Genomic DNA, 13,538 nt, shown 5'->3' with positions numbered 1-13,538 from the left:
GTGAAACTAATGCATCGCTCCCTGGTTTGATGGCAGTGGCTGTAAATCCCAGTGAGGTCTCAAGCTGTTTGTCAGATATTTCTGATCAATAAGGCATGATTGTGAAGAGAGGAATGTTTTTCTCTGTTAAGAGAGGTCTTATAAAAGTAAAGAGACACGGTCAGATTTTTGAGCTGAATCTCTGATTGTAACTCCATACATTCCATCTGTAAATTCAAAGTTGCAAATATTAAAACAAACTTTTTTTTTGGGCAGTCTTGAAACCTATTCTCATATCCCTCTATCAGAACAGAAAGCGTGGCTGCATATTTTTCTTTGTTTACAGGACTGTGCTTAACCAGTGTATTGAAATGGGAGGGCAGATCGGTCTGGGCTGTGCTGCCAGCTGTGCTGTGGGCTGGGTGTGCCTGCATTAGGGAGAAGGACAAGGAGATGCTTTCCTGTAGGGGATGCAGATGACCTACTAGAAGATTAGCTCTCTGTAGATGATATATGGCATTGGCACCAACTTGCGTGTCTTTCTGGTTTTGATTTCACTTATAATTTGTCCTTTAAAGTCCTTAGTCCATCCTGATATGAAGTGTAACTTACTATTGAGGCCATACCTGCTGTTCGGAAGGTTCTGCGAGAGGGTACCAGAACAATGGCCAGATTCTTAAATAGAGATTCCTGCAAAGCGCTCAGTGAGTTCACACTGGCCCTACAATACCAGAGGACCAGCTTCTGTCTGCTGCTGCAAATGAGGTCTTTTTCAGCCCCATGGCTTTGAAAAGAGTGTGAGCAGGCCCCATCTATACCACAGTCCTCTTCCCATAGTCTCTATGTGCATGTTCAACACATGCATGCTATGACCGCGGCCATTTTTGGTACTTCTCTAGTGCTGTTCAGACATGATGTTTTCATTTCACTTTCCCTTTTATTGTGTGTTGCTGCAAGACCTGTGGTGTTTTGACTTGTGAACATCCTGGGAGGCTGAAACCACCACACATAGCTTGCTTGCAGCGCTGACCTTGCTAGAGCAAACTCAGCGGTGTCAGCATGGCCTCAGTGGTTAGTTTTTCACTCTCACTCTTCATCCTTCTTTTTTAAAGCCTCCTATTGACTATTAAGTTATTTTCTTCTCACTGGGAGTAATATGGTTTTAACATAAATGCTCTTGGTGAGAATCACCCTGCTACTTGAGAATTTTTTCCTTTTGTTCTTTTCAGGGTGCCCTTCTATAAGAAGTATGTCATAAGTAGGATTTACTATAATTTCCATCCCTTTGGCCTAATCCTTGCTCTAATGCCCTCGGCCTGTCCTTGTTTCATTGTGTCTCCTCAACATCCAGGTGTCACCTGCCATTAGGCAGTGAACCCTCTGCAATGGGACTGTTGCACCAGAAGGTCTTTGGTACTTAGAAGCTTATGAGCCCTTGAGAAGTCCTGCTTTCTTCGCTGGTCAGCCAGCTAAATCTTTATCTGATGCAAACAAATGTAGTGGAAAGAGCAAAGAAGTGAGGCAGCTGATATGGAGTTTTTTAACTGCAGCTCTGAGTCATTTGGAGTTCTGGTGTAGCACTTTTGCAGCTCCATGGAGCATTGCTTTCTGGCTGAGTTATAAAGCTCAGCAGTATTAATCCATAAGCTGGCTCTTAGAGAGGCACTGCTTTCAAAGAACTGCAGTAGAAATAATTTTCTCTTTTCAGACCTTACAAATCATATACTTTATGTAACTGCATATATCTTTCTTATATCTGTACTGAAAAGTCTTAGTTTAACTGTAGAAATAGCCTCTATGTACAGAGTGGTCAGCCTTGCTCATCCTTGTTGCCTTTTTCTGATCCTTTTCCAGTTCTAATCTAGGAAAGGTTTGAAATGCAGAACAGATTTATACAGCAACGTAGTGATGGTCTCCAATTTGGCATCTATTCATTTCCATATCCCTGTATACTTCTGAGTGCATAATTATTTTCCCATGGCTGAGCAGTGAGCTGGTGTCTCCATGGAGCTGCCTGTCTAGCAGTGGGACCTTTCTCCTGAGCGGTAGCGATGTGCTCGAAGTTCATCACTGTGGGACATTGGGATTGGCTTTCCTGTGTGTGTTTGATTTCACTTGCTGTTTTGTTATCCGATCATTCAGTCCCTAGTTTCTTAGTTTTCCCCCATTGGCACTCCCTGGAATAACCCTCGGTTACCAGCACATGGTCTCACCTCATGGCTCGTGTCCCTTCCAGATCACAGGTGAGTGCTGCAAGGCACGTGTCCATGCACAACTTATGAAGACCTGCACTGTGACCTCCTCCCTCCTATGGCCAGAATGGAAAGTTTACACCTGCTGTTTCCCATTTTTAGCCAAACGTTTATCTTTATAAGCACTCTTTTGGGCTATAACTGCTAACGGTTCATGTCATGGTTGATTACCTCACCTATAATTTCAACAACGTGTGTATACTGCAATATCCTCAGGATACATGAGGATTTCATCCTCAGGATTCTTTCATGTTTAACTGACGAACTCTGGATTGCAGTAAAACACATTAACATTTATGATGTGATTAAAAAAGAAAGAAAGATGGCACCACCAACAAACTTTAATTCTTGTATCCGGAGTGTAAGACGTCATGGCTATTGGCCCTTGAATCAATGGTAGCTTGTAATAGATGGAATGCAATTTAGCATAATTCAAGGCGGGGGTTCTTCTGGCAGGCTGGAGGAGTGACATAGCAGTGGGAGATCACCAGAACCTCCTGATGAGGTTTCCTGTACGTGCTTCGTTAACACGTGTATATATGTTTGTATATACCATATTTCTGTGTGATTTTTTTTTTTAATATTTCACAGTTGTTTTCTACCTATGAAAAACTGCTATGCTTCAGCAATTCTGTCCAAATGCCAACTTCATTTCAGTGGAACACCTGCATTTCCTACAAGCTCTCATTACCTGGAAGAATAATTTAATGGATTCTTATGAGTAAAGTTGATGTAAAATTTAGAATAAATGATTTGAAAAACTTCCACTTACATGTGGGCTTTTCTCTTCCTGTGTAACACAGGTGTAATATCTTTGCTGAGACCTCTTTTGCTGGATGTGGTCCCAACTATCCAACAGACTGCTGCTTTGGCTCTCGGGAGGCTTGCCTATTTTAACGATGACCTGGCAGAAGCAGTGGTGAAGGAAGGCATTCTTCCACAGCTCGTGTTTTCATTGTCTGAGCAGAATGTAAGGCATCATTGTTTTCTTAAGTAATCATTTTTGTTTAAACTGTTGCACAGGTAAAGGGAAATCTTTCTGTATTGGCTATCTGCTGATATTCCTAGCATAGCAAGAAATGTGTGGAAGTCAGAGAGTGTGCGTGCTTGAACTCCTGGGAGATCAGTGTGTATAACTGTGAGCTTAAACAAGTTTTGACTTTAAAATTCATCTTACCCTCCAGTGCATTATAAGAAATACACTCATGGCATTGTTATGGTTTTAAAATATTGTAATAATGTTACTATGCAATTGCATTGCAAATAAATCTCATGGTGTCTCTTTCTCCCCTCTTGCCATTTTTCCTTCAGCTTTTTCATATATTCTAATTTTTGATTCCTAACCTAAATAAACAAAACAAAACAAAACAAAAAAAAAACAACAAAACAAACAACAAAACTTTCAGTACAGTTTCTAGTGACTGGCAAATGGAGGAGACAGCTGACAGTTAAGTCCATTGATACCACTGCCATACTTGAGTTGTGATTTTGGCTAATTAGATTTCTGGGATATTATGATTTCAATGGCAATATAGTTTGGAAAAGTGTATTTTCATTTTCAGTATTCTGAAGAAGACAAATGCAAGTATTCTTTGCTTTCTTTTTTTTCTTACATGTCTGGCCATTCCCTATACAGTTAATCAAAACAACAACAAAAAGTCTGAAAAGGTCTTAGACAAATTTATGACCATTTTGGTTAATTTATGTTTTTAAGAGAAGGAGGAAAACAGAACTTTTTTTTTCTTTTTTCTTTTTTTAATAAATAATTTGGAAGCCACCCCCCTGCTACAATTCAAAGCACTCACTAAATTAGCTCGACTATCCTGATTTATCTCTTCCATGTTACTGCCAGTGCTGTTGCTACATCTGTGAGATGGCTGTAATTCAGAATCAGTTGGGGCAGGAGCAAGATTAGTGTGAGGTCATGGAAATCCTACTCTGTCTTGGTGACTGAGGGCAAGTAAAGGAAACTCATTATCCAGTTCATGCAGAGTTTAGCAATGCATGCAGTTTGTTACTTTCCATAGGCAAAAAAACCCACCAAACCAAACAAAAACAAACAAACAACAACCAAAAAAACCACTCAAAACATTTCTATTTCATTCACTCCTAAAGTATCAACATCTATATTTAAGGAGCTGATTCTCGGAGCACACAACAAATACTAATTCTGCTGGTTTATGGAGAATAGTTACAGGGTCACATCCCAGGTCAGTGTTTTGTCAATTAAACTGAGCGAAATAGAGTTTTACAGTATGTACTAACTTGTTTGTAAACAAATGTGTTTTGAATAACAATAAAAACAAATAAGTGTTTTTCTTTGCCAGAAGTGTAATTACTCAACAGAAATAATGTACCCGTATTTGCACAGATGTAGACTGATGTGACTTATTCTAGCTTCATTTATTTCAGCAAAACTGAATGTAACTTAAACTAGCTAGGGGTTTGTCCACTTGTGCCTGTACTGTTTCCCCTCACCTTCTTCCCCTAAGATGCCTTTCTTGTAAATTACATTCATTGTATCTACTTGTAGGCCTTAACTTAGAAGTCTGGGTTTTTGGCAGTAGGCAGTTATATCTAAACTAAGCAGAGACAGGGCGTGCACTGTAGCACTAGAGGATGACTGCTCTTTACATGCTGAAATAATGGTGTTTGGGCCATTGCTAGCAATCAAAGTGCTTGGCAGTGCCTGGATGTGGTTGAGGGGGTGGCAGAAGCAGATCTCCGTTGGCTCACATGAAGCCAGTGTGGTTTGAGGCAGGAGAAGTATGGTGTACACTGTTGCTTGGCCAGAGTCCACTTCACTTACCTATGGAGCTGTTGCAGATAGTCCTCTACTGCCACACCTTAGTGCTTCGGGGAAGTTTTTCAAAGGTGTTTGGGCACCTGGCAAGAGGCGCAAAAGTCTCTATGGACTTGATCCCAAAGGGATGAGGGGTTTTCTTTGTATAAGTTCTGGGTACCTTGACAGTAGGAATCCAGCATAACTAACTGCCTAGGCTCCCTGTACAGAGCAGGGGAGAATGAAACATCTTGGAATAAGATTAAAACCAGCTGGTGCATGGAGAGGGAGCTTTCCCAAGCTGGTCCACAGTGCTAATAGGCCAGCTGCCAAGAGCACAGGGTAGTGGCAGTAGGTTGGTTATGTCCTGCTGAATCTTGCCCTCGTTGCCACACAGAGACTTCACAAGAGGGTTGAGTGGTCTTTCTGCCAGCACAGTTGTGGCAGGAGTGCTTGAATTGGATTCTGAATTTTGAAACCGTAGAGCAAGGAAGAAATGTAACCTTCAGCTTCCACATACTAAGGATAGCTTTGAAATTGCAGAAGACTACGAAAAGCGATTTATAAAATATGCTTTTCAAAGAAGCCACAACCACCACTGCAGTTTATGTGGAACCCCATGACGTGTGCAGCATTGTACATTACAAGGATGCACCAGCACTGAGGCAGAAATGTAGAAAACCAGAGACAAGTGCTTGGATTTTCTTGAACTTGTGACAGAGGTGCCAAGCTTAGTCTGTTTGGAAGTGAGCTGTTTCTGGACACATGCAGGAATAGATTTTCAAGTTGCCTGGTCAAAGCTGAGGACTATCACACTGGGTGTCTGCCAGTCTGGGTTTTCAAGATCTCAGCTGAGCCATAGGCAGTATTTAGGCATTTGGTGATTCAGTTCCTAAAAACTTTTATTACATCATATTCTCTGTGTCTCTGTTTCCTGTTTGTAAACAGTGTTTTCACATACTGATGTTACAAGGGTATGCACATTAGAAACTGTGAAGTCTTGTGGATGTTGCAGATGGGTAGAATTAGTTTTAGGAGCTTGCTCTGCATAACCTATGTAACCTGGTTAAATATGTGAAGAACTATTGTTTTTGTAGCCCTTATCACTCACAACTCACTTAAACAAACAGACTTATCTAGACTATTATCTTTTCCTCATATCCTCTTAGCCCTCTACTTTTTTTCCATTTGTTTGTGCACTTGCTGCAGATTTTAGATCATGAGCTGTCTGAAGGAGGAACTGTATGTTCATTGTCTGTGTGATGCCTGGTGGTCCTGATTTGGATCTGAATGAGATACTGTTGCTATTAAAAAGTCTAATTTATGCATGTCTGTGCTCTAGTATGCAATAAACTACTAAATGTTAGTAAAAAGCATTTTTTTTTTCTCATTTGTATAGCGTTTCTACAAGAAAGCAGCTGCATTTGTGTTAAGAGCAGTTGGTAAACATTCTCCACAGCTAGCTCAGGCAATAGTTGAGTGTGGAGCGCTGGAAGCACTTGTGATTTGCTTGGAAGATTTTGACCCTGGAGTGAAAGAAGGTGCAGCTTGGGCACTCGGTTATATTGCCCAACACAATTCAGGTAACAGGTTCAGTTTGTTATCTTTCAACCTAATATGGTGTGAGAGTTATGGACATCACAGTAATATAATTTATTATAAATCAGAACAAAAGACCTTTTTTTTTTCTGTAATAAAATTTTAAACTTGGAGTAAAAACCTGGCAACACTGTCCCTTATGTGAGAAGCTGGTGTATCTGACATCCACAATGACCTGCTGTGTGAGAGTTGCTCTAAGAAGAGATGCATTGGATGAGTGGCGGGGAAATGACATTCTGTTTTATTCTCCTTTGTGAGGAAATTTCAGAAGCTGTACTATTATGTAACTGTTACCGTGGAACAAAATTTCTTTTGCTTACTGTAAGTTCTTTTTTTATGTACATAGTAAAAGGGAGAAGTCTAGGCAGAACCAAGTTCCATTCAGCTGACAGCACAGCCTGCAGTATAAATGTGCTAAATTCATTGCAGTGACTATAATATCATTAGGCAGCAGACCACACTCTTTCCCTGGGATTCAGGAATAGGTTTGAGGAATCTGATGTCGAGCAGCTCGCTGCTGTCTTGCTGGCAGTTATATAACTCACTGGCAGTGTCATGTTCCTATTTAAAAGCCAATCCACATGGTCAATAATTCTTTTACCAGCTATTTATATAGTTCAAGTAAAAGTTTGGAGCTAGGAAGAGAAGAACTGAGAGACAAAACTGCTGAATAGAAAGCATGGAGTAAATAGCCTGTGTTCATATTGGTTAAAGATAAAATTATTCCAGGATCACAACAGTTTGGAAGCTATTCTTTTTTTAATTGCTGTTAAGTGTTTGGCTGCAAAAAGTATGGGGTATTTTCCCCACTTACTGGGACCAACTCTAGAGTTGTCAGTGTCTTCCGTATGGGCTGCCTTTTAGCAGGGAACAAATTTATTCTTGGTACACCTCTCTGCTAAGAACCTTTTTATTTTTTGGCTATTGGATCAGAATCCCTGAAACCAAATGTTACTTTCATCTGAAATATATTTGCTAAGTGTCATTTGAAAGTGTTCTTTTGTATAAATGTTTGTAGTCTAAGAGTGTCTGTGTTACTCTTAACATAAACATGTCTGTAGTTTTGTTATATCAGTAAATCAATATTGACTCACCTCAATTGCCCTTCATGCTATTCATTGTGTGGATGCTGGCTGATCTTTAGGATGATCCAGTTCACTCTGTGATGGCACTGTCTGCAAAGATGAAGATGTGGATGTATTGAATACAGCAAACTTCTTATACAAATTTTTATTTCGTGGTTATAAATGATTTATTCACTGACAGTGGATGGATGGATGGATGGATATTTCACTAGTTTATGCCGGCAATAAGCACAGCATTTTTAGGAATTGGGTTGAAATTGTGAGGACAAGGACAGATCACTCAATATCATAAGTTAAAAACAAAACAAACAAAAAAAGCAAAACAAAAACAAAAAACAAAAAACGAACAAACAAAAAAACCTCAACAACCAAAATCAGTTATTCCCCTGCTGTGGAGCTGCCCAACTACAGCCAACTGGGTATTTACCTTCCTCTCTGACACAATCACAGGAAGCCTCTAAAATAGTGACTACTGAAAGTAGAGCAGTTACACTGAAGGAAGATCTCTCTGTGCATAGTACGTCTCTTGTACTGCTGCAAGCATTTGCAACAGTTTTGTTGGAGGTGGGATCCAAAGTTGGATCTCTTCTTATCAACATTTGGTATTTACTGTTAAAGAAACTCTGGATTGGACTCATACTTTTGCGTTGACTAAATTTGGCAGTTATGATTTTCTCTCACTGGCTGTGGGCGCATATTGCAGTTTAAACTCTAAACATAGAGTGGGGTGATAAATGGTTTTCCCCACCCACAAGAAATTTTTCAGTTTCAAAAATTGTTTCTGTTCTAAATAGGGACAACGTTAAGGCAAGATCTTTTTTTTTTTTTTTTTTTTTTTTAACCTCCCGAAAAGATGGTGTGGGGGAAGTTTACTTGGCCTCAGCAATAATAGTTTCACAATTGGGGCATATGCCTGGGAGATGGGAGACAGATTAACGCCCTGATCTGTCTTAGATGACATCTGAAACTCAGTCTCTGGATGCAAGCACAGGCTCCTAGCATTAGGTTGTATCTGCTCTGCAGTGGGAGAGTTTCTCAGTTTTTATCAGAAATTCCATCCATGACATGATAAAGCTGCTCTCTAGGAACTACAGTGCATGTTCCCTTGAAAAGACTTTTAACTTTGAGAAATCGGGACTTTTTTTCTTCTCTGAAAAAAAAAACAAGAAAACAACAGCAAACAACCAAACAGATTAGCAAGTTCCTTTCTATCTTCATACAGCAATCACTTAAAATACAGTTCATCTGTGAACAGGTATTTCCAGAATGCCTGCAAGACTTTAGGTCAAGACAGAGATTCCAAGACACTAGAAATTCTGCTAGGTCCATTTCCAAAGCGTAGCCTGAGCTCGTGCAGTTCTGCTCATTCTGGAAGATCCCCTTGAGCTGTGTTCAGATACTGATTTTACTCCAAAGTTTGTGGATCAGTGTATGCTTGAACTTTGCCAGTCATTACTGCTACTGTATATTTGTGTTTGAAAAGAAGTGCAGAGTTTCAAATAATATCAAAATGCTATCAAGTCCATGAAAAGTATTTTATAAAATTTTACTTGTACAATTAATTTGAATGCAAAATTCTTATTAGAAAGAAATGCGTATAACTTAGCTTCCCATTTTCTTTGCCTTCACAAGAGCACGAAAGATGTAATTTACTAATGCTTGTACCTGCTTTAGCATACGGTGAACTGATAGTAAAATGAAAATAATCAACACTATTTATATTCAAGCATATTGCTGAGAGAGGATTTAAATTCATTTTCTATCATGCCGTGGTGCCTTAGGATCATAGGGTAGTTCAGGTTGGAAGGGCCCTCAAGAGGGTTCTAGTCAAGATCCCTCCTTAGAGCAGAGTCAGCTACAACACTGCTCACATCTTCAGTGACTTCAGTCTCGTAGGAACTTTGCCTTATTCCAAGATCTAAATTTGCCTCGTAATTAACAACCACCATCCCACTGATTTGAGCTTTTCCCACTATTTCCAGTGAAATATTCACCACTGTGGTTGAAGTGGTCTGCATAAATTAATGATCTCAAAGTGCAGCCTTTTGGACTACTTGTGGGGATTAGAGTCTTTCTATGTGGTCATCACATAATCACGTGTTATTCAGAAAGATACAGTATTGGTGGTTGTGTTAGTCAAAACCTGTTGTTTCCTGTGGCTACACCTGCCACCACAGCAGGGTCTGTTTGAGAACCATGCTCTCGACTGAAACATACATTTGTTTCCAAGCAAAGAAGGTTTTGCTGCTGCTTTCTTGCTGGGAGCAAATGCTGTATTCCCATAGTGGCTTTCCTTCCCTGGGGGCTACCATCACATTCACTTCCTCCTATTCATTTTTTTGCCTCATCTTTTTTTTTTTTTTTTTTAATCCATCCACTTACTGCTAATTTGTTAATGTTAGTATGGATTTTTTGTTTTAGATCAATTCTATAAGACTCTCCATTGATTTCAGAGAGTGTGTAGTCAGGAGTTTATTGACTCCTCTTTGTTCACTCCCAACTCTTCCTGATCACGTAAACTCATGACTAGGCCTCAACTTACTTTGAATTAATTTCTCAGTCCCTGGTGAACACTTCTGTACTGAGACAAATCAGTACAACTCTAGTACTGCTTCTAGCTGAAATGGTGACATCTTAAACTCCACTGGCTTTCTTTATCAGTCTTCCTCGTAGCTCTGTGTCTGTCTGTCTTCCTGTCTGTAATATATCCCTTTGCTAAAATCCTCTCCATATTTCCGGACAAAAGCAACTTACTTGTAGTGAGTGTTGAGTCCAAGCTCTGTTGTCTCCCGTTACATGTAGAATCACACTCACTGCTTACTCTCATGCAAGGAGAAGTCCTGCTTAATCATCATGCAGCTGGGAGAGTTCTTTGGTCTGTGTCCCAGGCTACAATTCTGACCTTGCCTTTTTCCTAAACTTCTGTTGATTTAAATGAAATTCATAAATTAGGTTTTTTTTCTTCTTTTTCTTTTTTTTCTGTTGTCTTTCTCCTTCTGCTCGTTTGGTCTTTACCCACATAACGCATTCTTGGAAGAGTGTTAAGTCTTTCTGTAATTTATTCTGTTCCATCTCTTTTAATTTCTTTGTCTGAATATTTGTTTTTAAAAATTTCTTCCTGAAAACTGTATTTTCTCCTTTAACTTTCTCAGCATTCTTTATTTTTTCTCCATATCTATCTATATTCTGCAACTGGATAGCAAAGTTTTAAAAATCCTTATTGCACAGTTTGAATTAAAAAATTTCCACTAACTTGGGAGATTAATCATCTTTTTGAGAAAAAGAACTGCAATTATCATAGCATCATTAGTACTTAGTATCATAGTTTTGGGCTGAGTTGACAGGGGAAAGTGATGGGAGAATACGTATTTTCTTTTGTCCCGCTTCAACTTCCTCAGTTTTCTGACAGTCTTTTTCCTATTCCACTGTCTTGACACCTGGTCAGCCCTACATGTGGTAAGCTATTAGCCTTGAACTTTACAAACACCACTGGAAGAACGACCACTTAATTAACCATGACCAACAGTAGCCATCAGTATTTAAATGATATCAAGCTTCTAACAGCAAGAGCTGATCTTAATTGAATCAGATTGAGTTTGCTCTTTTAAAAATACTTTTATGGTTACTTTTACATACGTGGGCATTGCTGTGACCTTAAGGTATTGCTCTTTCCTTCCTTCCTTGATCTCAGCTCATAAGGTATCAAAGAAACATCTTCTTCTAGAACTGTCCTGTAGCTCTTGACATAATTTCTGTGATATTAGCATCTCGTCAGCAGACTGCAGGCAGTTGAGATGGTTGCTCTGAAGTTGCTTCTGAGACACCGTCTGTAACTGGGCACGGTCCGATGGATTAATCCAGACCTTTGGTCAGTAGTTCCTGATGTATTTCTCTCTGTCAGCATAAAGTATCAAAATACAATTTGAAAAAAAAGACAGGTGTATTTTTTCCACGAAAATTGAATATAGTTTATACCGCTTGTATTGTTTAGCTAGTTCTCCAGTCTGTTTTCATACATGCTGCAGGTACATTTTGTCTCAAATCTGTAAACTTGCAGCCAGACCATCAGGCAGGGTTTTGTTCCAATCACATGATGTTTATTTGCAGGGTGCACACTGTATGCTTTCAGTCAAGAAGTTACTTGGAGGTTTAATATTGTACTAGTTTATTTAAAAACTCGCTGCATTACTTACAATTTTTGAGGTGATGTTTATACTTTGCTTAAAATATTGTATCCTGTGAAATAATGTATAGTGTAAATATTTGAGTTATCACATGCCTTGGAGTGTGTGACTATAATTCACTAATTGAAAACAAATCTGGTCAGGAATATTATTTGGATGCTAACAACCTAATGATGACATGACTTACAGATTTCATGAAAAACTGTATTAGTCTATGTATATTTAATGAAGTATGCTATATTTTTCTTAGTATGAAAATGTCTTTATGGATGGACTATAAATCAAAAGCTAAGTTAGAGTCTTGAAATACAACAGCTATATGTTGCCATGGTACTGCAAGTCAAGATAAATGTTAAAGATAATAATGGATATGCATAATAAGATGTAGCAAAACTGAGCTAAGACCTAATAGACTATTGAATTCATCGTGATTTTTACTGCTTTTCCACACTATTTGGAAACAGCACAGCTTTGTTACAGAATACATTTTGCTTGTGGTATCCAGTAATTCTTATTTTAGGACTGTGCTTAATGCTGCATATATATAGAAAGAGCTAATGAATTTCCAATGGTGTAATTTTTGTCCCTGTAAGCTAATCATGTGCTCAGATTCTTTTTTTCTTTTTTTATCTAAGGTGCAGTTAGTTAAGGATATTGTACTAATCTCAGACACACAATATCCCAGTGATGATATTTCTCATTAATCTAATTGTGTGCAATAACATTTTGATGTCACTAAGGAATACATTCTGTATTTCCCCATGTATGGTTGCAAAACCTCATTTTGATAGGTTCTGTTTTTTCAGTCTTTTATGTAAGATAAATCTTTTATGTGTGTTTTTTGTATTTCTGTTTTTGGCATTTGATCTATGCTAATATCTGCTTATCATTTAAAGAGGGTAAAATGCTCTCTAATTAGGTGGTTGGTAAAATTTTGGTACTTTGGCTTTCTGTGTTGTTGTTAGCCATGCATAAAATGCTTTCCTATTGATCAGTGTAGAATAGCCAGGGTTTAAACAGCTGACATCTGCTTACTTTAAAAAAAAGAAAAAGAAAACAGAATAACAAACCATTTCAGCCTAATCTACCTCAAATGTGTGCATGTAAATGGGGGTCCATCTATTGACCTGCATTCTTTTCAGTTTTGGATTGGTCCACATGGTTTATGAAACCAGGAGGGCTGATTTGAAATGCAGATGTCGAGACAGTGAACTACACCCTCCCCTTTTTCCTTTGCTGTATCTGTCAGGGTGAAAAATGGCTTGCACAAGGGTCAGTCACCCATACTCACTTAATTACTTTCCTTGGACCTACAGAACTGTCACAAGCTGTGGTGGATGCAGGAGCCGTTCCTCTTTTAGTGCTCTGTATCCAGGAGCCAGAAATTGCTTTGAAAAGGATTGCTGCTTCAACTCTTAGTGATATTTCAAAGCATTCTCCAGAGTTAGCACAGACAGTAGTGGATGCAGGAGCTATCGCTTACTTAGCTCAGATGATCCTGAACCCTGATGCTAAACTGAAGGTACATTTAAAAATTATTTTTAATCTCCATTTTACCAGTTGTTACTTGATATTGAATCACTGACACAGATGCGTATATTTATTTAGAAAGCTCTTGTTTTGAACGTTGGCAAAACGTAATTCCGCAGTGACAGAG

The 13,538-nt window shown here is 38.8% G+C and overlaps 1 protein-coding gene across 4 annotated transcripts in view; it reads left to right on the top strand.

Moving 5' to 3' along the window:
* The window catches only part of SPAG6 (sperm associated antigen 6), a 35,252-nt gene that overhangs the window by 6,795 nt on the left and 14,919 nt on the right, over positions 1 to 13,538 (top strand). For all 4 annotated transcript variants that reach the window (XM_085227276.1, XM_085227277.1, XM_085227275.1 and 1 more), the window contains 3 exons: positions 3,035 to 3,201; positions 6,413 to 6,596; positions 13,198 to 13,403. In XM_085227276.1, coding sequence (XP_085083402.1) covers positions 3,035 to 3,201; positions 6,413 to 6,596; positions 13,198 to 13,403 — 557 coding nt within the window. The remainder of the gene's footprint in view (positions 1 to 3,034; positions 3,202 to 6,412; positions 6,597 to 13,197; positions 13,404 to 13,538) is intronic.

This window comes from Meleagris gallopavo, chromosome 6 (assembly GCF_905368555.1).
Source record: "Meleagris gallopavo chromosome 6, MGAL_WU_HG_1.1, whole genome shotgun sequence".
NCBI lineage: Eukaryota > Metazoa > Chordata > Aves > Galliformes > Phasianidae > Meleagris > Meleagris gallopavo.
This window is presented reverse-complemented; position numbering and strand designations above follow the sequence as displayed.